This window comes from Epinephelus moara, chromosome 6 (genome assembly GCF_006386435.1).
Source record: "Epinephelus moara isolate mb chromosome 6, YSFRI_EMoa_1.0, whole genome shotgun sequence".
NCBI lineage: Eukaryota > Metazoa > Chordata > Actinopteri > Perciformes > Serranidae > Epinephelus > Epinephelus moara.
Genome location: NC_065511.1, coordinates 39,690,048 through 39,716,473, shown reverse-complemented (window position 1 = coordinate 39,716,473; position 26,426 = coordinate 39,690,048). Strand labels below are relative to the sequence as shown.

General features: G+C 42.2%; 1 protein-coding gene across 1 annotated transcript; it reads left to right on the top strand.

Annotated features, from left to right (window-relative positions):
• Positions 1-371: 371 nt before the first annotated feature.
• myo1eb (myosin IEb) lies at positions 372-23,961 on the top strand. The gene is made up of 27 exons (XM_050047951.1): positions 372-630; positions 2,982-3,119; positions 3,296-3,385; positions 5,411-5,505; positions 7,048-7,135; positions 8,724-8,813; positions 8,919-9,050; positions 10,056-10,190; positions 10,296-10,428; positions 10,859-11,055; positions 11,156-11,236; positions 13,830-13,916; positions 14,190-14,276; positions 14,458-14,625; positions 14,711-14,796; positions 14,878-14,959; positions 16,277-16,482; positions 16,562-16,706; positions 17,055-17,169; positions 17,284-17,453; positions 19,007-19,152; positions 19,937-20,083; positions 20,274-20,431; positions 20,511-20,585; positions 20,661-20,844; positions 21,111-21,286; positions 22,868-23,961. Exons 1-27 carry the CDS (start codon positions 628-630, stop codon positions 22,942-22,944), a joined length of 3,291 nt encoding a protein of 1,096 aa, XP_049903908.1. The 5' UTR covers positions 372-627; the 3' UTR covers positions 22,945-23,961.
• The last annotated feature ends 2,465 nt before the right edge of the window (positions 23,962-26,426 follow it).

Genomic DNA, 26,426 nt, shown 5'->3' with positions numbered 1-26,426 from the left:
AGATTAAAAAAAAGTGACATCTGTAGGTTATGAATTTTATTTAAAAAGAATCTTTTTAAGATTCAAATGATTTAAAAATAATTACATAATGTTTTTTTATTGTATTTTTTTTACAGTAAACCTTTTAAAATATAAATACATGAAAAATGTAAACCATTAAAATCTTCAATATTTTCTGGTTTCAACACTTTTTGTCCGTAAATAAAAAACATTTCTAACTTTGAGGTGAAAAGTTGTGACGTGTTTCCGTCTGCAGTCATACAGACTGTACTCCCGGTTTCGGACAGTTGGGGGCAGCAGAGCTCCAGCCGCTCTGTGTCAGGACATCATTACCCAGAGTTCCGCAGGCAGAAGGAGGAGGAGGCGGGGCTCTACCTGCCCACACCTGCAGAGAGTTGAGAGACTGAAGACTGAAGGAAGAAAAACAGACAGAAAACACAGTGACAAGAAAATGTTGTTGAGATCAACAGAATCCGCCTGATCGACTCATCTGATCCGAACTGATTCGGACCGAGCTGACCCGGGATCAGTCCGAGTCCACCTGGATCCGCATCCACCTGAGACTCAGTCAAGATTTCTTAACATTTACCTGAAGCAGGAAGTGAAGCAGGAGGGGCAGCAGACAAGATGGTGAGTTCACTTTGATTACTTTACACTACAGGAGAGACCCGAACCTGGATCTGGTCCTGGACCTGGTCCTGGTCCCGGTGCTGGTTCAGGTCCTGGTTCATATCCTGGACCTGCTTTTGGTCCTGCAGGGTTCAGGTTTACTGTGAGACTCCTGCAGGAACAGATCCCTGATCAGGTCTCTGCTGTTTGAACTAAAACTTCCTGATCACAATTTTCTTCCTCAGTTTATAAAATAAGTTTATAAAATAAAAAATTAAATGTAACTTGAAAATAATTTTAATAATAATTTATAAATAATTTATGATAATTATAAACCAACGTTTTTAAAAAACAGAAAGATTGATCTAAGAAAAAATAACTTAATAAATAAAGACATTAAAAACTACATTTAAATAAAAATTGCAGGAGTACATGAAATGAAATAAAATAATAAATAAAATATAAATACATTTATGTAAAAAAATAATAAACTATATAATTAAGATTTAAATAAATAAAAATCGGTCATTAAGATATTGGTCATTTTTCCTTCCTGTTACCATGGAAACCCTCATTATTACATACTGAGTTAATCAACCTGTGGCCCCTCAGATATGTTACTGAGACTCAGTACAGGAAGCCACGAGGGCCAAACATTATACTGCTTCCTATTTCATTTTCAACTTTCCTTTTCTTATTGTTTTACTTTTTATTATTTGTTATATTATTTCACAGTTTTCTCCCTGACTTTATTTCCTGTTTTGGATTAATGTTATTGACTTTGTTGCAGCTCTCTGTGCAAAACAACATGTCAAACATATTATGATATTTATTTATATACGAGTTTCTGTTTATTTTTTTTACATGATTTTATTTAAAAGCAGGTTTTTATGTTCAGTATGAAGGATTAATAATAATAATGATAATTATTATATTATTATTATTATTATGACTGCAGGTGTAACTTGATATAATTTGATGACTTGAGGCTGATTGTTTTTCTTTATGAAGTTTTAAAAAGATTTTACCATCTGAATGTTTTTATCAGGGGCGTAGCTCGATGCACACGCTGTCTCTGTGGGCCCCCTGACGCTCCTCTCTTGATCCGTCTCTCTCACACACCTTTTTATTATTTATTTACAAAGTCAGTTTGTTTTCTTTCTGTCTTTCTTTCTTTTCTGAACCCTGGTTTTCCCTCTCTCAGTGAAATACAAGACAGTAAAGTAAGCATCAACAGTCACTCACTCTGCTCAAGTTGTGTTAGCACTTGAATCCTGGTGACGGGGTGGACCGAACCATTTTGCACCTTTAAGGGGTGAGAAGGGCCTCAGAGAGCTTCCACTATTTTTTTTATACAAAATTTAGTCTTTCAACCAATTTATTCGGCCTATTTTAATTTAGTTACGGCACTAAAAACTTAAAAGTAAAAAACTGCCAATGAAGGCCCCCCTCCCATCTGGGCCCTCGGTAATCAGTCCCACTTTTCCTCCCTGTACGCCGCCCCTGGACAGTCGTCAGCACAGTTCAGCTCACTACTGACTTAATCTGACTGTACACACACACACACACACACACAGAGCACTACATGTCGAGGCGAACACGCCGGGGCGTCGCCGCTCCTTAACAAGATCCTACAGGACAGAAGGAATGCTGGGAATTCTTCAGGCGGGAGAGACGCGTCAACCAATCATACAGTGTGTGTGTGTGTGTGTGTGTGTATACTTAAAGTACCTAAAGTAAAAGTACTCCTTATTCAGAGTAATATTTATGATGTCATTGGTTTATATATAATGCTGATTACAGTTTTGATTCAGAAGTGTTTCTATAAATGTGTAACAGTATTTCTACTGTGATTAAATGAACAGATAAAAGCAGGTGTTCAGTTCATTATTGAAGAACATTATTATGTATTCGATAGTACAGATTAATACTGCGTAGCTGTGTGAATGTGATGCTTTATATTTTAAAAACACAGGGCTGAACTCATTTATTATATTTTAGGTTTTTTTTACAGAATACAGCTGCACAGTTTACATTGGTATCAAAATTAATAAAGTCATTTAAATATGTTAAATATGACTGAACTCAATTTAAAGCAAATAAAAGCTGCACAACTGGTTCCTGTAACACTCAGTATATTAATAATATCTTGTTCAGACAGCTGCTCTTCATCAACACGTCAGTGAAGTTCATTTAAAGGTGCATAAACTCATAGACACCACATTAATAAGCAAACACAAACTTACGTAAGTCATTTACTTTTGATTTATGAAACGTATGAAGTGGATCCTGGCAGCAGGTCAGAGGTCAGAGGTGATGAACATGTTGACGTGATCAGCTGACTGTCTGTGTGTTTATGCCCCGCCCCTCAGGGTAGCAAGGAGCGATACCATTGGCAGGCTCAGAATGTGAAGGTGAGCGGGGTGGACGACATGGTGCTGCTGTCCAAGATCAACGAGGACGCCATCACGGACAACCTGAAGAAGAGATACATGGACGACTACATCTTTGTATCCTCACACACCTTTATCATGTGTTTATATTTATTAACCCAGATTATGAGTCAGAAATCTGCTGACAGAAATAAGGAGACGAACTGAGAGAAAGAAAATGTTTGGAATATTCTGCTCCTGGTTTTAGTGGTTCTGGTTCTGGTTCTGGTCCTTGACCTTGTTCTGTCTGTCAGACCTACATCGGTCCAGTTCTGATCTCTGTGAATCCGTTCAAACAGCTTCCATATTTTACTGACAGAGAAGTGGAGCTCTACCAGGGAGCGGTAAGACAACAACAACAACAACAACAACAACACACTCCTACAACAACAATTCACACACACGTCTGTCTGTCTGTGTAGTTATCTACCTACCTACCTACCTACCTTTCTACCCAACTTCTATCTATCTATCTATCTATCTATCTATCTACCTCCCTACCTACCTACCTTCCTTCCTTCCTTCCTACTTACCTTCCTTCCTTCCTACCCAACTACCCAACTATCTACCTACCCAGTTATCTTCCTACCTACTTATCTACCCAACTATCTACCTACCTATCCATCCATCCATCCACAACCCCAATTCCAAAAAGTTGGGACGTTGTGTAAAGTGTAAATAAAACCATAATGCAATGATTTGCAAATCCTTATTTGATCTATAATCAGTTAAATACAGTCCAGAGACGAGATATTTAATGTTCAAACTGATAACCTTTATTGTTTTTTATAAACTATGCACTCATTCTGAATTTAATGTCTGCAACACGTGGACAGAGGCAACAAAAGACTATGAAAGGGTTAGTTGTTCACAATCAAGGACGGCACAAGTTTTACAACTCAGTAACAAACTGTGTGGGCAAACAGTCCAACAGTTTGAGATCAACACATCTCAAAGCACAACTGCAAAAACTTTTCACCATCTACAATCCGTAATATCGTCGAGAGAGTGAAAGAATCCAGAAACATCTCTGCACCTTAGAAGCAAAGCTAGAAACTTATTATGAGTGGCCGTGACCTTTGACTCCTCAGACGGCAGGGAATTAAAATCAGTCCGGGCTAAAGAGGAAAAGGACCATCCAGATTGTTACCAGCTCAAAGTTCAAAGCATCTGTGATGGTGTGGAGGTGTGAATCTGTGAAGGCTCCGTTAATGCTGAAAGGTACAAACAGGTTTTGGAGCAACATATGCCACCATCAAGACGACGTCTATTTCAGAGACGTCCCTGCTTATTCCAGCGAGACACTGAGACGTGTTCCAGCAGCATAGCTTCGTAATGACAGAGTGTTGGTACAAGACTGACCTGTCTGCAGTCCAGACCTGTCTATTGAACATGTGTGGAACAATATTAAATGCAAAACACAACAACAGAGTCTCTGGACTGTTGAGACAGTGGGAGAGAATTTGACTTTCAAAACTTTCAACAGTTCATGTCCTCAGTTCCCAAACACTGAGTGTTGTTTAAAGAAAAGGTGATGTCACACAGTGGGAAACATGGCACTGTTACAACTCTTTTAAAACATATTGCAGGCAACAAATTCAGAATGTTTGGACTGAATCGAATATTGAATATAGGTCAAAAAGATTTGCACATCATTACATTCATTTTATACACCATCTAAACTTCAGGGTTGTACATGTGTCAGAGTGACTATAGTTATGTATTTTTCATTCGTTTCTATTTTTATTTCATTTTTAATATTTGTTTTGAATTCAATTACGTTTCCAGAGTGGGTTTGCTCATTTCAGTTTAGTTTGTATTGTGATCTGGGGTTGGCTTTTCGCTGGCGAGTGTATCTACAGACAGTAACTGACAGTGCTGCATAGTATACCTTTAGACACTCATATATGTACATTAGGGTTGCAGCGATATTTCAGTTTCAAGGTATACGTTGATATAAAAGTTGGCGGTTATCGTACTGTGTACATTTGCTTTTCTACGATACTGAAAAGAAAAATGCAACTGGACGGAAAATCTCCCCTTTATTTCAGTTATTTTCAAAGGAGACTTTTTACACAAACTTCCATTAACAAAAAATAGTTTCAAGTTTCAATTATAGTGATAAAATGTTTGTTCAACCAAAAATAACTCTTCTGTTTTCATCCCTTTGTTTCTCATTCTGACTGATAATAATATAAATTCTGTAATACTGTGAAACTGCAATATTTTTGTTATTGTACCATGAAAATCTCATACCGCTGTAACCATAATGTACATACATGAAACTGTTGAACTGGACGATGTTTTCACTGTCTGGATGTTTAAATGTAAACTGTTTTTCAACGTGAACATGTTGACCCTCCCTTCAGGCTCAGTATGAGAACCCACCCCACATCTATGCTCTGGCTGACAACATGTACAGGAACATGATGATTGACAGCGAGAACCAGTGTGTCATCATCAGGTAGGCGGGACTTTCACAGCTTAACAAACAACAACGACAGCTGTCAGTTTTTCTAACATTAAATATTAATGAGTGATTTGAACCCCAGGGTGGGGGGGTCCTTCTGTGTGGAGTTTGCATGTTCTCCCCGTGTCAGCGTGGGTTTCCTCCAGGTGCTCCAGCTTCCTCCCACAGTCCAAAGACATGCAGGTTAATTGGTGACTCTAAATTGTCCGTAGGTGTGAATGTGAGTGTGAATGGTTGTCTGTCTCTATGTGTCAGCCCTGCGATAGTCTGGTGACCTGTCCAGGGTGTCAGCTGGGGTAGACTCCAGCAGGATCAGTGGTTATGGAAAATGAATGAGGATTACTAAACATAAACAACAACATCAGTGCCTTGTTCAATCATTGACACTGCACAATCTGGTCTTGTCTACAAATCCTGTTCCATCAGGTGTATTCAGGGTGGTGTAGCCATAATAGCCCAGTTTTCAAAATGTCTGCATGTTATTCCTTTGGTCTGAGACAAAAAGGTAAAAATATCAGTGCACATGAACGACTCTCTCCCAAATCCAAAAACTAGAGTGCTAAACTCAAACTTGTGATATCACAGTGTGTAAAGTCTGGAGCTGCTCCACAGGCAATGAATGGTGAAAGATGTTCTAGATGATACTGAGAGCAGCCACGTGGAGCGTTCTGAGTATACAGGTATATTATCTCTGTCAGAGCTAAGAATAGAATAAAGCTCATATGGGTATAACAAAGAAAACAAAATCAGGCTCCCATTCATTGTCTGTGGAGCAGCTCCAGACTTATACCCTATGATATCACAAGTTTGAGACTTACTTCTGTGGTTTCTGTCTGTCAGAGAGAGCAGCTCATGTTCTCAAGTGTTGACTGAAGTTTCCAAGGCTACGGAAATAACACTGGAATTCTTAATTTGGGCGGTGTTCGCCTTTAACGCTGAAAAACTGTACAGTTATATCAGATTTGATTGACAGCCGCCTGGAAAGACACCTGCTGTCAGAGTGACATGTTGGCTTCACAGAGCTCGGAGAAAACAGGAAAAACAACAGAAAACTTAAACAGAAATGAGTACTGAGAGAAACCTGCAGAACAGGCAGCGCCGGAGGAAGTACTCCGATATTCTACTGAAGGAAAAACTCGCTGAGCAGAGTGGTAAAACCATAATATTATATATTTTCATTCATGTCTTTGGACTGTGGGAGGAAGCTGGAGCACCGTGGCATCTATTATTATATATATATAATATTATTAAACAATTATTACCAATGCTTTGAAACATAAGCAGCAGTTAATATTGCAGCTCATTTTAAACACTTTATATTCTGTTGTAAAGTTTAATTCAGAACACAGTATCATCTTTTTGTGAAGTAAAAGTACTTCAAATTCGTACTTGTGTACAGCACTTTAGTAAATGTTGCAGACAACGATGTGAACACAAACATAGAGAATTTTGGCACAATAAGATGATTTCTGTCTTCACACCTGCTGAAGGTGAATTAATGTGTTGACACTGACGATGTTTCCTGTTTCCTGTCAGCGGCGAGAGCGGAGCGGGAAAAACTGTCGCTGCCAAATACATCATGAGCTACGTGTCCAAAGTGTCCGGAGGAGGAGACAAAGTCCAGGTCGGTATGCAGAGTGCTGCTCATGGTTCTGCTCATAGTACAGCTTGTGGTTCTGGTAGTTTGGGCTGCAGTTACTCAGAGTTTAGGTGTTTGAATCAGAATCCAGAGAGAATTATTTAGATTGGTTTAGGACCTGCACACATGCATGTCTTTTAACTGCCTGGAAAACATGAGGTTGGGCTCTGGTGCTTCTCCTGTGCCTGTGCTGTGCTATCTTTCAAGAGCGCAGAGGAAGTTTGCGTCCGTAGCCCAAGCAACCATAACCAGCATCATATCATAGCCTAGAGTGCAGAGCTGATCATCTTCCAGGCACTGTTGAGTGGGGCACAGCTGAACACATTTTATTTTTGGCTAAAAATTGTTTGAGATGCACATCTCTGCTACAAATAAACATTTGTTGTTTTTTTCTAGAACTTACCTTTCTTCTACAGTTGCACCAAGAAGTGGAAGAGGTGATATGTAACAACGTACCTCATGGGCGGGGTTAGCTGTAACAGGCAGAGGGTTAGCTGTTACACGAAGTGGAAAAGTTTGTTTAATACAATGAATTCAATTCTGTCTATATACTGTAGGTTGATACTGTTTAAAGATCCATCTATGATAGATATCCAAACATCTGTACATCCCTCATTTAACCGCCAACGCTTCATGAATGGAAAGATCAACACATAGACGGATACATTGTGTGTGTGGATATTATATATTTTTCTCTTTTCATTCGAGACAGCTTGCTGTTAGTCGATCGTTGATATTCAATGGTTGGACCGATAGATGGACACAGATTGGGTAACCTAGATCCACATGTCAGCCTCGCTACAACGAACCCCACTGTGTGGAAATGTTACCAAGCCCAGCTAACACTTGCTGGGAGTTGGTTATATAATTCAAACAATGCTATGTTTTAGGCAACAAGACAGTTATTAAGATGATATATAGTTAGATTCATGACTTACACAGACAGCTCAGGAATCGAAAAACAAGTACGACAAAGAAATTTAATTATGTTGGCTGAAAACACTCTTTGTCACTGAACTCCGCTGAAACACGTCCAATCTCTGTGGAATTTTGCAGGTCACTGTTTGGTAGTATTGTGGTCAACTGGCTGGATGCACGAAAGGATCGACCCTGTGTAGCCACTTAAAAAGTCTTGTTACAATTTACCCTGTGTTAGGAGGTAACCAGTGTTCCCATAGGCCTAAAATATTGCCCGTGGGACAGATGTGTTGGGTAGTCCTGCAGTAAAATGATCAGCTTCTACTCCATATTTCTCACAGGACGGATTTTAGCTGGCTGTGATTGGTTGTTTCTTGGGCTGATGCGCTCCAAAAGTTAAACTCTGTTAATCTCAGGGTGCAGCTGTCACACCCTGAAAAATGAGCGCTCAGAGCGCTTGCACATCTCGGCGGTTTTGCTCTCACTTTTGAGCGCGCCTTCCGTGCATCCACGTTAAAAACAATGAGTTTGAGGGCACAAAAAATGCAGCATGTGTACGGGCCCTTATATCTATTGGTATTGTTATTACTGCTGTTGCCATGGTTACTGCTGCTCCTGCTGATGAGTGTGTGTGTACGTTTATGTGTGTGTGCAGCGTGTTAAGGACATCATCCTGCAGTCCAACCCTCTGCTGGAGGCCTTCGGCAACGCCAAGACGGTCCGTAACAACAACTCCAGCAGATTTGTGAGTATAAATATATTCAGACAGATTTATACACAGCATATAAACAGTTAACAGAAGACTACTAATATACACAACTAACACATGTACACACTCTCCTCCTGTCAGGGTAAATACTTTGAGATCCAGTTCAGTCGAGGAGGAGCTCCTGATGGAGGAAAAATCTCCAACTTCCTGTTGGAGAAAAGTCGAGTAGTTTCACAGAATCCTGGAGAGAGAAGCTTCCACATCTACTACCAGGTGCTGTAATGCATACTGCAATTACTGCAACATGTATTAACATGCACTGCAATGTCTGCGTAAATAAGCACAATAACATCTGCTGACATTTTGTCTGATTCTGATTTATTTGGTACCCGTTCCTTCTCAATATCCCATAGCTTCCTCTCCCCATTCCATAATGTTGCTTCCTCCCCTGATCCTGTCGTATCACTTCCTCTCTTGACCAGTTGGTTCAGTTTCCCTTCCAATAGCATCGCTTACTCTCCCAGTCCCATGGAGTTGCTTCCTCTTTCTAACCCGTCAGCACGAATCCCTTTCAAATCCCATCGCTTCCTCTCCAAGTCCTGACAAGTTGCTTCCACTCCCCATTACGTCATGTTGCCTCCTGCCCTGATCCCGTCAGATCATTTTCTTTATCAACCCAGTCAGGTTGCTTTCTCTCCTAAACCCATCATTGACTCTCCGGAAACCATCAAGTCACTTCCTTTACCAACTTTGTCAGGTTGCTTCCTCGCCTGTTCCCAAATGGTTCCTTTCTCTCCCAGTCCTGTCGGATTGCTTCCTCTCCCAATCTTGTCGCTTCCTCTCCCAATCTTGTTGTGTCACTTCCTCTCTTGACCAGTCGGGTAACTTCCCCTCCCAGTACCATTGCTTACTCTCTCAATCTCACGGGGTTGCTTCCTTTCCCTATCCCATCAGGTTGCATCCCTTCCCGTTGCTTCCTCTCCTGATCCTGTCACTTCGTTTCCACTCCCGATCTTGTTGCTTCCTCTCCCGATCCCTATCGGGTTGGTTCCTTGTCATTTCCTCTCCCGATCCCATCGCTTACTCTCTTATTGCCTGCATTCCCTCTCCTAATCCCTTTGGTACTTTTTTCACCATCCTTGCACTTCTTCTTCGGATCCTCTTTGTGTCCTTTGTACGTAAACAGAAGAACCTGTGTTGGTTTTGATATAACAAGTAAATGTTTTTCATAAACTGAATGCCTGCAACCTCTCTGTGACCTTTGACCTCTGTCCTCAGCTGTTGGAAGGGGCGAGTGCGGAGCAGAGGGAGAACCTTGGGGTCACGACCCCCGACTATTATTTCTACCTCAACCAGTCAGGAACCTACACTGTGGAGGACATCAACGACAAGAAGGAGTTCTCTGACACTATGGTCTGTGTGTCTGTCTGTCTGTGTGTCTGTCTGTCTGTTGACCTGTTTGACTGACTGACTGTCTGTCTGTCGACCTGTTTGACTGACTGTCTGTCTGTCCATCAGGAGGCGATGTCAGTAGTGGGTCTCTCTCCTGAGGATCAGGATTCAGTTCTTCAGCTCGTTGCAGGAATTCTTCATCTGGGAAACATCAGCTTCAGAGAAGAAAACAACTACGCTGTGGTCGAAAGCCAGGACTGTAAGATACTACACAATATACACAATAAAAACTACACACTACAACACATTCAAGGTGATAATATGGAGTCAAATAAGAGTCAGTAAGGTGTTAAGTTCATGAAATAAAGTTCAGGTGGACGCAGGTGTTTGAAACACAACAGGAAGTTAGTTACCGGAGTTTAGAAACTCTCCGTCCTTTTCTTCATCATCATCAGATGATAAAGATCATTCAGCTCGCTTTGAAGGGAGGCACTTTGACAGTTAACAAATACACACTAAACAAACAGAGATCTAGCTGTAGCCTGCAACTAACTCCCTGTTCTTGGATCCATGAAGCTGAGAACCATAAAGAGAGAATTAAACAGACTGAAGATTTTGGGTGAATTATTTTAACAGACTTCTTGTTGGGTCTCTGATGGTTAAATGGTCTTCGTCTGTCTTCCTGTCAGTCCTGGCGTTCCCGTCCTTCCTGTTGGGGATCCCTCAGGACGGCCTCTGCAGTAAACTGACCAGCAGGATTATGGACAGTAAGTGGGGCGGGAAGACCGAGTCCATTGCTGTCACCCTGAACACAGAGCAGGCCTGTTTCTCCAGAGACGCCCTGTCCAAAGCTCTGTACACCCGACTCTTCGACCTCCTCGTTGACGTCAGTTGCTTCAACACTCAACACACACTTTGTTTTATTTCACGCTTTGTTTTATTCTGTGCTGATATATTTAATTTGTGTCTGTGTGTGTGTGTGACAGTGTATTAATAAAGCCATGCAGAAGGACCAAGAGGAGCTCAACATTGGAGTCCTCGATATCTACGGTTTCGAGATCTTCCAGGTATGAATACACACACTTGTTTGTTCTTCACTACTTGTGAGGACCTTCAGTCACTATGTTTACATGCACACTAATATTCCACTGTTATTCCGAATATGAATAGGTCATATAAACAGCTTTGGATATTCTGAATTAGGCGTTTTGCGGAAGAAAGCATTTTCTGATGATGACATGTGGGATATGCCGATATTATTCAGGTTTTAGGAGTATTCTTTGGACATGTATACAGTGCGTGCAAAAGCAAAGTGTTTTAAAAGCTGCAGCTGTGATGACAGGCAGGTGCTTCGGTGGACACTCGCAGAAGTACGAGCTAGCTATACTGTAGCAAGACAATGGAAATCACTGACATTTCCAAAGATTTCTTCATATTTTGACAATTCAACAATTCAATTCAACATCATCTGATGTTCGGTGGAAATGCTATCCCAGGCCCAGTTTTTATTCTGCCTGTCGAGTAGCACTGTAACAGGGTATTCAGACACCAGGATCATCAGCTCCTCCATCTTGTCTTCTTTTGCTTCCATGATTCTCGCTATTTAATCAGCTGGGCAGGCGGCAACTGCCAGAAGTCAAGCAAAATCTTGACATGTCCACGTGGGCGGCAACTGCTTCTTACCCCTACTGCCATGTTAGAAACCGCTTCCCCTCTGCTGCCTTCCCCTCATTAAATGATTTACCAGGAGTTACGGTGTGGCGGTGTGAAAGCCCCTTAAACTGTGAGTCTTTACTGCAGTTTGTGACGCACAGCGTCTTGCCTGTTTAAGGTGTGTTTTCTGCGTTGTCATGGATACGTTGTACACAAACCAATAGCCAACAGTTAGCAAGGCTGAAGTAGAGACGCCTGTCCAGAAGCAAAGCAAAGATTTGTAGTCAGAAGGAGAAACACGCCTTCTATTAAACATTATGAAAGACTTGGATATCAAGAGGTTTTTGGATATGAGCAAATATCGCAATGCCGACCTTTTTTAAAGGAGGTGGTTGGAAGGAATGAAACAGGGATGCTGTGGTCACATAGTCGAACAAGTCCGCCGCCAGTAGGAAAACTTTCTCATATTTTGACATGATAAGTGACATGTTAGAGTGTGTTAATCGCAGTGTGTACAGCTGCATGTAAACAAGAATATTAGTGGAATATTTATTTTCATTTATCATGTAAGAGGCGTAGTAGAAATATTGTCAGAAATCGGAATATGCAAATGCAGTCACAATAAGCTCTCTAACACTGAATGTAAACCTGATTCTGAACCTAAAAACAAGATGAAACCTCCAGGCAGCACTATGAAAATGTGACAACTGGACAAAATTTTCTCAGGTCTCACAAAGGACGAAATCTCTGAGCAGAACTATAAGTACAGGCTCAGATAAGGGTCAATAATGTTTTGCGTTTATGAAGTATGAAAACACACACACACACACACACCTGCTCATAAAACTGGTAGTGCACCTTCCCTTGAGGGTTGTTGAATAGCATTCTGGGAAATGTAGGAAATTGCTAGAAGTAGAAGAAGCAGTTTGAAGGAAGTAGTAAAAAAGTACTTTTTTCTCTCTCTTTCATTTATTTTAATAATATGCCAACCAAAGTGTGTGTGAGTGCTGACACCTGCTGGTGACATGAGGTACTGATCCTCTGCGGTCAGCTGGTCTATGACTGTATTACATTCAGTGGATGTCAGTCGGTACGTGTCGGTAAGTTTGGTGAAGCTGGTGAGATCCGACATGGAAGCTAAGCAATCTGCTGTAGACGAGGGCAGCAGCAAAATGTATTTTAGCCACCTGAAAAAAGTCCCACCTAAAAAATCTATAACATTTTAAGTGTGCGCTGTATTGAGAATATTTTCACCATTTTACCTTCATGTCAGACAGTGATTTCTGTTGGGAAATGAAGCCATCATGTCGCACTTTTCAACACCAGACTCCATTGACAAAAACAGTGATTTAACATTATGAAACACAGGAGCTGCTGGTCTACGGCTGCATCGATCAGTTAGTTTGTTGTGTTATTGCGTGACTTTGGTGTTTATCAGGGTTAGTTTGGATCCGCCGAAGTCACACAATAACACAAAGTAACTAACTGGTTGTAGCAGCGGTCGATCAGCAGCTCCTGTGTGCAGCGAGCTAGAATTGGTGTTTTTCTCAATGGAGTCTGGTGGCTTTGAGGAGACCATAGATGGAGAACTGAAGCTGTTATTGGCCTCCCTGTTGGAACAGGCTCTCTGACGGAGAGGTAGAGTGGTGAAAACACTCTCAATAAAGCATCAACTGAGACTGATTTTGATTTTTTAAGGTGAGACTTTTAGAGGAGGCTAAAATACATTTTGCTGCTGACCCCCGTCCACAGCAGTACATTGCTTAGCTTCAGTGTTGGACTCCAGTCTACTTCTACCAACTGGGGCTTGGTGACCATCTACTGTGGGTAATACCCAGACTCCAGATAAATACCTCATACAACCCCACTTCAAAATATCCAATCTATTCCATTATTTGATTGATTGATCTGATTTTTAGTCTGCGGTGACGTGAATTTCCCAAGTGTGGGATTAATGAAGTTTATCTTATGTTATCTTATCTCTTAATAACTTGTGTTCTTTTTCAGCGAAACGGCTTCGAGCAGTTCTGCATCAACTTTGTGAACGAGAAGCTGCAGCAGATTTTTATTGAGCTCACACTGAAGGCAGAACAGGTAATACATCATGATGTCATCACAGCATGATGTCATCACATTAATTATGCCTCTGATGTTCGTCCTAACCTGTGACTCCATCAGTGTTATAAGACAAATCTTCTTCTTCCCTGGTTTATTTGCTGTAGTTGTTGATTGGAATGATTTTTCTTGTCCTTTCTACTTCCTGTCTCCATGTTCTTCTTCTCTACTTCTGATCCACAACTGCCTTTTTCCCTTCTGTTATCACAGCGTATCAGAATAAAAAGATTTAACGTGTTTCTGTCTCTGCAGGAAGAATATGTTCAGGAGGGGATTAAATGGACGCCCATCGAGTATTTCAACAACAAGGTGGTCTGTGACCTCATCGAGTCCAAACTGGTGAGTAAACAATCAGTCAGGAACCATTTCCTTCATTTGTCTTCATCATGTAAAGTTAAAAACAAGACAGGAACATCAACAAAAAAACAAGACTGAAGATGCAATGAAGACAGAAATACAGTAATTAAAATATAAATAGAGCTCTGTTTTTTATCTCATCATTTCTCTGACCGTTTCCCAGAATCCTCCTGGGCTCATGAGCATCCTGGACGACGTGTGCGCTACAATGCACGCTAAAGGTGAAGGAGCAGATCAGACGCTGCTGCAGAAACTTCAGGGACAGGTGGGATCCCACGAACACTTCAGCAGCTGGAACAGAGGATTCGTCATCCACCACTACGCTGGGAAGGTACGTGGTTCACCTGTTACCTGCTCAGCTGTTCACCTGTCTGTCTGTCTGTTTATAATCGCCATCTGTCTGTCTGTCTGTCCAGGTGTCGTATGACGTCAGCGGGTTCTGTGAAAGAAACAGAGACGTGTTGTTTAATGACATCATCGAGCTGATGCAGAGCAGCGAGTTGTGAGTACTCTAAGTGTGTGTATGTGTGCGCTTGTGTGATGACCTCTCTCTGACCCCTGTCTGTGATGTGTTTGTGGTCAGTCCGTTCATCAAAGCTCTGTTCCCTGAGAACCTGGAGGCCGAGAAGAGAGGGCGTCCCACCACAGCCAGCAGTAAGATCAAGGTGAGACAGACGCAATGACCGACAGATGGAGACTGAATGACTCCACCTTTCCTCTAGCGCCACCCTCAGGACAAAGTTAACATGTTTAGCTTCACGGCTGTTAAGACTGTAAGAAGAAGAAATCATCTTTGTTCAGATTGTGGCCGTAATGACATCTGCAGCCTGTAGGGGGCACTGCAGACTTTCAGAGTGTTTTCTTAATATAATGGCCTCAGGTTGCTGATGTCGGGCTGTTTTCGTCAACACGTTCTCACTCATATCTTCAAATACGACAGCTTGGTCAGTGGCCCTACGCTTCAAACTATGACGCCCTAGGTTCCCAACTAGCGTCAGCTTTGGATGTGTCAGTCACCGGAAACGTGGGGTTAGCCACCAACTCTACCGTAGCATAAGGCAACTAAACCACTTGGTTAGCTCTGGTAAAACTGTGATGGTTTAGGTTTAAATTACTGTGTTTGTTACAGTAACTTCATGAGTTTGTCACTTGACAACTCTGTCATGTAAAGATCCCGTCAGGTGGCATACTCCAACATACGTTAAGTGTCCGAAGAAACTGAACAGTGGTCTTTTAGGTAAAAGTCTAACCCACCCAAGTTTGATGCACACCACCCTTTCCTCTCGTTCTACTTGGACATTCTACTACGATGTTGCCACAGATGGGATACATCGGAGTTAGCTGACTGCCTGTTGCATCTTATACAGTACATCTCGTGCACTGGTTCAGGCAAGGGGTCCAGATTTGTCCTTCGTCATTAGTTCAAAGTCTACACAGTTTAAAATATGCAGCGTCATACTTGTGTTTGGCCATGTCGTCAAGCTAGTTTACTGTCTCTGTCAAGTAGCTGTCTGTTAGTCACTCACTCTACAGCAGGAAACGGCACTTCAAAATAAAAGCTCTGAGCCGGATATTCACTGTACGTCAAAATAAAGTGTGTTTTTTTTATTAACTTGACACATTCGTGAGTCACTTGAGGTCCATTCAGAATGGACCCATGACCCACTTTTGGACCATGACCCACCAGTTGGGAACCACTGATCTTATGTTAGCTGTTAGCAAAATGTCCGCAATTTGGCCATTGTTATGGCATTCATTGTCAGTATGTATTTGTTTATGTTTCACAAAGGGTTAAACTGAGTCATGCCAAACAACAATACAGGGCTAGTAGTTTACAGCTGTGATGGTGGTCCTGGGTTGGTACTTGCTATCAGCCAATTTGCCTGTTCAGGAAACAGAATTAGTATCAGGAAGGAAAAAATGGTGTCAGAACATCCGTGGTTAACGGTGCTAACAGGCAAAACTGACCCGTCTTCTTTTAGAAACAAGCCAACAGTCTGGTCCAGACTCTGATGAAGTGCACCCCCCACTACATCCGCTGCATCAAACCCAACGAGACCAAACGCCCCCGGGACTGGGAGGAGAAGCGGGTCAGACATCAGGTGGAGTACCTCGGTCTCCGAGAGAACATCAGAGTCCGCCGCGCAGGATACGCCTATAGACGGGTTTTCAACAAGTTCCTACAGAGGTCAGAGGTCAAAAAGAGTAACATCCTGCACACCGTACTGCTGCTGCAAACATGCTGACATGAGACTTGTGTGCTGCAGGTACGCCATCCTGACTAAGGAGACGTGGCCTAAATGGAGAGGCGAGGAGCGTCAGGGAGTCCTGCACCTCCTCAGCTCCGTCCACATGGACCAGGACCAGTACCAGCTGGGCAAGAGCAAAGTCTTCATCAAAGCTCCAGAGTCGGTATGAAACACTCACACACAGGAAGGACAGCTCAGGACGGGGTTTATCCTGCTGTAACGTTTTTCAGTAAAGCTTTCTGTTAATACGAACACTGAGGTTCAAAGTAAGCAGACCCTCAACAGAACCTCCTGATCATTAAACTAGACTGTAGGGTTTTGTTCTTGGGCCAGTTACACAAAGCACCTTAAGTTTGCTCCTAGAGTGTGACACTTAAGACGAAATACCTCGCCAGTAACTGACTGGAAAGATCCTGTTGCATTAAACCCGGAGCAGTCATTGATTAAAAGGGCTGAGTCCATTGTCTCTGTCTTCTCTTTATGTTTGTTGTCTCTGTTTGTCACTCTGCAGCTCTTCTTGTTGGAGGAGATGAGGGAGAGGAAGTATAATGGTTACGCTCGGGTTATCCAGACGGCATGGCGGAAACACATCGCTGTCCGCAAGTACGTCAAGATGAGGGAGGAAGGTAAGGCTGTCTCTCATAAGTGGGCTGAGGAAGCATCACGTTTGGCTTTTGTTTGTGTCTTGGACATAGACATTTTGTCTTTCTCTCTGCTGAATGACCCTCTGTTTCTCCCAGCCTCTGACGTCCTGCTGAACAAGAAGGAGCGCCGCAGAAACAGCATCAACAGGAACTTTGTCGGTGACTACCTTGGGACGGACAACCATCCTGAGATCAGACAGTTTGTCGGCCGCAGAGAGAGGATTGACTTTGCCGACGTCGTGGTGAAGTTTGACCGAAGATTCAGGGTAAAAACTGCAATGACAGCTAATCTCGCAACAAATCTTTGCCCTTCCTCCTCAAAGTCGACTGTATGTAAAACTTAAAGGGAAATTTCGGTTTATTTCAACCCGTCTCCTATCGTCCTAAATTTGTTTCAAGTCACTAGTGACATAAAAATAATAGTTAGCATGTTAGCCGTTAGCCTAGATACAGCCGTAGCGTCAGACCTGTTAAAACTTAATTGAACAGGCAACCTTCAAGTGCAAAGTTAGTCCACTAAACAAGCTTTTTTTCCACAAAGACCGCCTCATATCGTTAGGATAAATGTCAGAGAACATATAGAAAACGACATGTAAACGTGTTGTCTTACCTTACCGGTGTGCTGCCATGTTTGTTTACCATTTAGCTCTGCTTTCCAAAGCGCGGCCGAAATATATCTCGCGAGCTCTAGATAAAGCCCAGCTGGATACTACTCCAGGTGGAGGTGTCTCGTCCTCGGTCACATCCAGACCTTGAAAATAAGGCTGCAACCGGTCCCATTCCTTGCAACAGAGGCATTCCTCTTCTGTGGGCACTGGGGCACAGCATTCACAGGTACACCACCAATCTCCAGAGCTACGCAGCCTTGCAGCAGCCATTCCTCCTCTCTCGTCCTCTACCTGTTGCGCCTCTCTCTCTCTCCTCCTCCGTTCTTCAATTTCACGAAGCTCTTCGTCAGTGTATTCTGGCTCAAATAAATAAGGGCGGCCATCAAACTCTGCAAAATCAAATTCCTCCTCCACAAAGTCGAAGTCTGGCAAAAAGTCAGCCATTATTCTATAAATCTTTCATAAAATAAATGAATGAACTTTTCAGGCTACTGTCCGGTTCTGCCTTCCAGCTGTTGCTGCTTGTTCTCGCGATATTTCGGCTGCGCTTTGGGAAGCAGAGCTAAACGGTAAACACACCGTAAGGTAAGACAACAACTCTGAAGACCACCTAAATGTGGAATGTTAGTATATAGGCTTTCCACATCGAGAGTTGATGGCTGCCCTTATTTATTTGAGCCAGAATACACTGACGAAGAGCTTCGTGAAATTGAAGAACGGAGGAGGAGAGAGAGGCACAACAGGTAACGTTAGAGGACGAGAGAGGAGGAATGGCTGCTGCAAGGCTTTAGCTCTGGAGATTGGTGGTGTTCAATAATGTGGGCGAGGGTGGACTGCAAGTCAGATCGGTCTTGTCCCTGGTACTACTTAAGGGCAGAGTTGTGGATTAATGCTATCTTAGTGGCTCCCCAGTCACATCTATTTCAGAGAAACCAGTCAAGTTCCTCAGCCAGTCTTTGAGATGCTGTTGAGTCAACCATACAAGAACTTGAGGTTTAGCAAGCTAATGTGAACAAGTGGATGTTTCAGAGATCTCTGTTCACTGCTGCTCAGAGTCAAGTCTGTTTATGTTTTGGCCAAAAATCACAAATCACAAATGTGATTTTTTTTTTTTTGGCCAAAATCACAAAAAGTTTGCTGTCAGAATTCACCAAATTCAGTTCATCAGTACACTTCCTGTTTGAACACTTTCTGTTTCTGTTGTTCCGCAGACCGTGAAGCGGGACCTCATCCTGACCTCGAAGTTCCTGTACCTGATCGGTCGAGAGAAGGTGAAGCAAGGTCCAGATAAAGGTCAGATCCAGGAGGTTCTCAAGAGGAAGATTGAGCTCGACAAGATCCAGTCTGTTTCCCTGAGGTACACCACCAGAACCAGACCTAGAACTGGAACTAGAGCCAGTCCGGTTCAGTTCAGTTCGTTACACGTTTTAATGGTTATTTTTGTGTTTCCATTGTCAAAATTGTGGATACTAACAAAAGAATCGCTCCAGTTCATCCTGTTTTGTTTTTTTTACCTGTCTTTTGAGGTACGTAGCACACTGATCTGAAACACTGCAGTCTGTCGATTGGAACAGTGGCAATAAACACTCCAGCCTGTTCTTTTTTGTCCTGAAAATGTCGCGCAACCCCGATCACAGACGATCAGCAGGGTACGGACCTTCCTCTGCATTGCTGATGAAGCGGCAATACAGCAAGAGCTGTGTGGAGCAGTGACACGACTGTTACCATCTGCAAACAACCCCGCCTACATTTAAGAGTACTGTCTGTGGTACTCTGACCCACATGTTCTTTGTTTTACCCAAAATCAAACCAAAATAAAAATAAAATTAAGGCCGTGAAGTTAAGTAAATCAAGTAAATATAGTGGTATAGTGGTTCAGCACTTTAAGAAATTCTCTTATTTTTGCATTTTTGCCAAGAGTTACAGAACAATATTGTTACCACTGTGTTAAAAATCCGGGCCGTGGCTAAAAACACAGACAGGTTGTCACAGCATGTTGTAATTGCACCCAACTCGAGGCGTGATTAACTCAACACTTAAACGTTGGCGCTTAATATTGGTTGACTCTGATTGAAGACAGAGGTTTTTGATGCACATCTACTGCTGTTTCTCAGTGATTTTGTTTTGTGTTTTTCCTTCAGCACTCTGCAGGACGACTTCTTCATCATCCACGAAGAGGAGTACGACAGCGTTCTTCAGAGTATCTTTAAAACCGAGTTCCTCAGTCTGTTGGTCAAACGTTACCAAGACAAAACCCAGAAGAAGCTGCCGCTCAAATTCAACAACCTGTCAGTACCGTGACTTTTTTATTTTGTTTAACTCAGATGTGAAAAAATACAAACATGTCGTTCTTGACTTTTGTGCTAATTTAAGTACTTCGGAAAATCAACGCAGCTAAAATCGAGTCTGACAGCTGTGATAGTTTTCTAAATTAAATTGAACTTTAACTCTATCCCTCCGTCTGTCTCCATCCTCCAGTCTGGAGTTTAAGGTGAAGAAGGGTGGCTGGGGTCCTTTCAGCTCGTCAGGGTCCAGACAGATCCAGTTCCAGGCAGGTCAGGGGGACGAGGCCGTCCTAAAGCCCAGCGGGAAGGTCCTGCAGGTGTCAATCGGACCGGGTCTGCCCAAAAACTCCAGTAAGTTCAGACCTGACTCACCACATATTCTACCACAACGTCCTGTGGGCTCCCCTCACTTCCTGTCTTTGATTTGTAGGACCAACGAGGAAGGACAACCGCAAGAGTCGCTACATGGGCCACCAGGCTCCGCAGTCCAACCAGTACGGCTCAGGTACCAGAGAACAACCCCTGAGGTGTCAGGATGTCACTGCAACTGCTGGTTTATAATTTGTCTTTTTTTCTTCAGGTCCTCGCTCCAGAGGGGGCGGAGCTCCCAGAGGCTCCAGGTCCTCCAGAGGCTCCCTGATCAGGCAGCAGTCCAGCATGGAGCAGCCGACTCTGCCCCGCCTCCAGAGCCAGCATCGCCGCAGCAACCAGGCCCCACAACACGACATGGGCTTCATGAACGTCCCCGAGCAGGGCGCTGCAGGGTGAGACCACTGGGAGTAGTGTAGTCAGTATGACTAACTACAGCAGTATAGCCAGTGTGACCAGGGTCACCAGTATAAACAGTATAACCAGTAACTTAGTGTTGCTAAAGTCACCTCACAGGACTAACAAAGGTTTAAACTGACCTGCGCTCCAGAGCATGTCGGTAGCAGAACCTGCTGCCCTTGGACTGGAACCAGCAGCTCTCCAGTCACACCAATAACTTTTTTTCCTCTGGGCCACTGTAATCCCTGCGTGTTGCCTGCAGGTTGCAGCGACGGCGTTCAAAGGAGGTGAAGCCTCTTCCTGGAGCAGGTCGACCTAAACCGGCTCCGAAACCGAAGCCTCGGTCCCCACAATGCAGAGCTCTGTACGCCTACGATGCCCAGGACACCGATGAGCTCAGTTTCAACGCTGATGATGTCATCGAGATACTCACAGAAGGTACTGCTGTCAGTGCTAGAAACACTACTGTAACTGTTACTTTTAATACCATGACTACTGGTGCTGTAGATTCTACTGTTAGCACTACAGTTAGCTCTATTGTTAGCTCTACTGTTTGCACTACTGCTGCTGTTACTAATGACATTGCTACTGTTAGCAGTATTACCTTTATTACTACTTCTACTACTTGTAGTTATACTTTTACCAGTTCGACCTACAGTAATGCTACTATTCTACGACATCTAGTACTGTTGCTCCTTGTAGTATGACTGATTAATTCTACTTCTAGTACTAGTTATTTTAGATTACTACTGCAACTACTTGTAGTACTACCACTATAGCCCCGTTTCCACTGAGCAGTACAGTATAGTTCAGTTCAGTTCAGTTCAGTTCGGTACGCTTTTTTTTACATTTCCACTGTGAAAAGTTGTGGATGGTACCAATGGAAGCGTTCCTTAGCGTCCCCATGTGTGGTCCCCCCTCTGTTGGGGTACCTAGCACACAGATCTGGTACTAAAAGGTGGAGCTGTGAACACTGCAGTCTGATTGGTCAGTAGAGGACGGTCACTCTGCTCAGGGCTGAGTTGTGTCTGGTTTTGAGGCTCATGTAACCACTGTTCATACTGTGGAGAGTTTTATTAGTAAACTGTAACTATAAAATGAAAGGATGTTTTGCTGCCTCTCACAGCAGCTGGAGTCTGAGAAAAAATAACTTCATTCATTGGGCCGACTGCCGGTGACTTTTAAGGTGGAATGTTAACGTTGCTCAATGCATCAGGTGACAACATGAATCCATCAGCACACCTTAAAGTTCACTGTGACAACTTTGACCATCACTTTAGTTTTTATATGACAGACACTTTTATTAATGAGTGGATCTTCAAGTGTTTATATATATTAATTTCAGCCGGGTTATATGAACTGCAGATATTCTAATCCTCACTCAGAGAAAAGAAAAGCATCGCAGAGCGTTGTTCCTGTGGGCTACAGCAACACTAAACCCCTGAGCTTGCCTGAGAAGGACTAAATGCACAAAGCTGCTATTTTTAAATATCCCATGGAGAGAGACTCTCACTGCAGCCTGTTGTATTTTGTTCTGAAAATGTTGGTGTGCAGCCTCGTTCTGTGGATGATAAACCAGGTGCAGACTGATAAAGGAGGAAATACAGTGAGAACTGGACGGAGCAGTGAGTGACAACAACCCCGCCCACATTTAAGAGTACTGTTTGTGGTGGAAACACTGGGGTCTAGGTACCATGTCTGAAGGGTTACTGTTGGTTCCAAAGGGACCATACTGAAAGTGTTTGCTGGAAACGGGGCTATAGTGCGTCTTTCTGGTGTTATAATACCAACAAAGTTGTGTGTCTGTCATTCAAGAAATGATTTCACATCAGTTGCATGTACTAGCCAGATAGTAGCTGCATGTTTCAAACGGAGACCAAAACAAACTGATGTGTAGAATAAAGTGACTGTGCAGGTAACTTACTGACTCGTACCTGCAAAGCTGATCAAACGGACCAATCAGAGCTCTTCTTGTGTCCTGTAGTCCTGACACGTCCTCTGTCTCTGTACTCTCTGCAGATCCCTCAGGTTGGTGGTTTGGTCGCTTGCGGGGCAGAGAGGGGATGTTCCCTGGTAACTACGTGGAGAAAATGTAGACCTCCTCTCCAGGGAGGTCAGAGGTCACCGACCTGCTGCTGCAGCTGGGGTCAGAGGTCACCAGAACTTTCAACGCATCAGCTGACAGGAAACAGGAAGCTGATTATTGAATATAACAAGTTAATTCATAAACAAACGCACATATGTTTCAGTCAGCATGACGACAGCTGTCAGTCAACCAGAGGTCAAAGGTCAGGGTCTGGTGCCACCACCTGCTGACTGCTGGACTGAAAGTGTCCCTGTAACGTTGTGTACAGTCAGGTCAAACGTCCCCATTGCGCTGTGTACAGTCAGGTTAAAGGTGCCCGTAAAGCTGAGTATTGTCCGATTAAATGTCCCCATGTCACTTCAGTCTCTTATCATCTCTGACGGTTTTCAAGCAGCAGGCCGATCAAATTTTACATCAGTGTTACCATGGAAACCCAATAGGAATATCAGTATGGAGTTGTGGCAGCGCCCCCTGTAATCTCCAGTGTTTACTACAGCCATAATATGAAAGTGTTGACAGAACAAACACCATACTGAAAACATTAGCAAATATGTTCTAGCAAGGAAAGAAATGAGAAGATGAGCAGAAAGAAAACGTCACTTTAAAATATTAAATAAAAAATATATAATAAATCTTTTATTCTTCTGAACATGTAAAATGTGACTGAACGTCGCTCCGATGAATCTGCAGGTTTTATTTCTCTGATCCAAAGATAGAATAAACATTAGATAGAAAAATAAAGTTAAATAAATGAATGATGATTAGAATTAAATAATGTTCTATACTTATCAGCCTCACAGATTATTAACACGTCAGAGTCTGTGTGTTTTATGTTTTATAGAAATTAACTGTAATGTTGTTTTAGTGCAGAGGATCATCCAGCTGAACCTGGAACAGCCAATAAACTGACATTTCAGTATAAACCTGTCTCAGTACCTGAATACTTCGAGTACCTGTTCACTATTTTCAGACATTTTATGAACCAACTCCTTGAAAAAATATAAATAAAAGACATTTCTAAAACTGAGACCTGTTTATTAAACTGTGCACTTCTTAATCATTACTAACAATTGTGTTTTATCTAAAATGACCAGCTGGTGGTAATCGCTCACCACTCCCTCACACACACATTCACACAGAGGATGGGCTATGGGGCAGGAGTAGGAGAAACTACATTACCCAGAGTTCATTTAGAGGGTCGTGCTGCTTTCAAACACTAAAGGAATTGTGGCATTTTTCACAATTTAAGCATGTGGTCTGGATTTATACAGCCTGCAATGTCTCTGCAACTTTATTCTAAAATGTTTTGAATAATGGATTTGTTTGCCCTAAACACAAGTCATAACATTTTGAGAAAAAATACCTGGTATGATATTATGACAAATGATTGCATGAGAAAAAAATGTGTTGACAAGTAATCTGACAGGATTTTTCCTGCTCCCTCCAACCAAATATTGATATAAACATCTTGTAAAGTCCCGACTTCAATCCTGCAGTAATATATTATTATATTAAATTACAACTTTCTTTACAGTTTTACTTTGTTTTACAAAATTGTGACTTTACTCATAAATATTTGACTTTATTTTATACATCTGTTTTTTTTCTCTGTGGTTGTCCTGGTACTCCGTCATATTTTACAGCACATGTTAATGTAGTTTAATGTTCAGAATCAGCTTCGATGACTGTGTATATCTACATATACAAGGAATTTAACTCCAGGATTTACCCTTTTTTTTTTTTTCCTCTCTCTTTTTCTGCGTGTTTTTGGTTTGTGCTTGCTCTAAGTCCATGTACATGTTCGTGTAGGGCTGCAATTAATTTTAATGATGGTGATCATCTGCCTAACTTCACTAAGCTACTAGTATTTGCAGCTCCGGCACTATGGTCTTTCCTTGTTAGGGTTTAAGTGATCAGGGGAAAGGGAACAAGGGAAATGAGGGGGGCAGAGAAATGTCAGATTTTGTCTCGTATTGTTCCACATCTGTGACTGCAACACTGCCTTTAAACAATAAACAATTGATCACACAAAAAAGAAAGAGACGTAACAGCTAAAAACAAGGACAACAAAGCTGAACAAATAAAGCATAAATACAGGTATGCGAAGAAATATGTGTTTATATAAATATAAATTAAAAACACCAATGATTTGCTCATAGCCAAACTCTCTACATTTAACGTTACCCATAACGCCCCCAAGTGGACAGAATCATATCTACATAACAGAACCCAGTGTGTAAAGGTCCACAACTACCAATCAGCCGCTCTTAAAACTTGCACTGGTGTCCCACAAGGGTCTGTACTAGGACCACTTCTGTTCAGTCTCTATATAAATGACTTGCCCTCTGTGTGCTCTGATGTGGAGACCCAGCTATATGCTGATGATGCAGTGATTTATGCCAACAACAACACTAAAACCTCTCGAAGCACTGTACAAACAAACACTCAAAGTTTTGGATCGCAGATCGAATAACTACCACCACTGCCTTATCTTAACAAAGTACAAATGTTTGAGCTGGGACAATTTAATCAAGTACACAAACCTTTGTCTTGTTTTCAAGATCATACATAACACTACTCCCCCTCCACTTCAAACTTTCATCACACAGAGGTCAAGCAATAACCGGGCAACGAGAGGTGCAACCCGAGGAGACTGTGTCATACCCATTAGGAAAAGTGCCTTTAGCCACTCAGCATTTTCAGTTAAGGCGTCGCAGAACTGGAATACAGTACCAGTACACATCAGAGAACTCAGTTCATACCATTTGTTCACAAAACAGTTGAAATCATGGCTCATCAGTAATCAAACCTGTACACATTAATACTCAACTGCTACCTCTGTCTGCTCTTTAACAACTGCCTGCCTGCCATATTCTTTTGCTTCTGTCTGTCTTGCTGTTGTTTGTCACAGTCTATGTTTGTTTCTTAGGCTGCTTTGTAATTGTTATTTGTAGAGTCTTGGCTTGCTCTGCTTTTATGTTTGTGTTGCTATGTTTACCTGTTACTATATTTTTTGCTTAAACTGCATGCAATGATATTGTTTTAAACTTGTTCTAACTTTTTTTATTACTTAGGCTGCCAACTCAGATCTGGCCAGGGGCTGCGGATGAAAACTAGCCTTTTGGCTAATCCCGGTATATTTACAGTTCACTGTTCATTAATATGCATTGTCCCTGATAAATAAACAAATAAATAAAATAAAATTAACGATTAAAAAAAAAAAAAGCAAATAGTGCAAAGAATACTGAATGGATATACATGTAGGGGATTATTATGTACACTACAGTATGTGCATTTATACATGTTTACTGTAGATACAGCTGTGTGTAGGATTTATATTGAAAATGACAGAAACATTTACTTTAGAACCTGAATAATATATAATCTATAAAGGTAGCAGTGGATGTTTTGGTGGTGTATGACATATTTAACGTGTTTTTCAGTGAAGCTGCCCGCTGTCCTCTCTTCATCTACAAACAGAAAACTGTTTCT

Coding starts and splice junctions, on each gene's coding strand:
- myo1eb (XM_050047951.1), top strand. Junction 3,386..5,410: donor TGGAGCTCTACCAGGGAGCG/GTAAGACAACAA, acceptor CCCTCCCTTCAG/GCTCAGTATGAGAACCCACC. Junction 16,707..17,054: donor TCATCAAAGCTCCAGAGTCG/GTATGAAACACT, acceptor GTCACTCTGCAG/CTCTTCTTGTTGGAGGAGAT.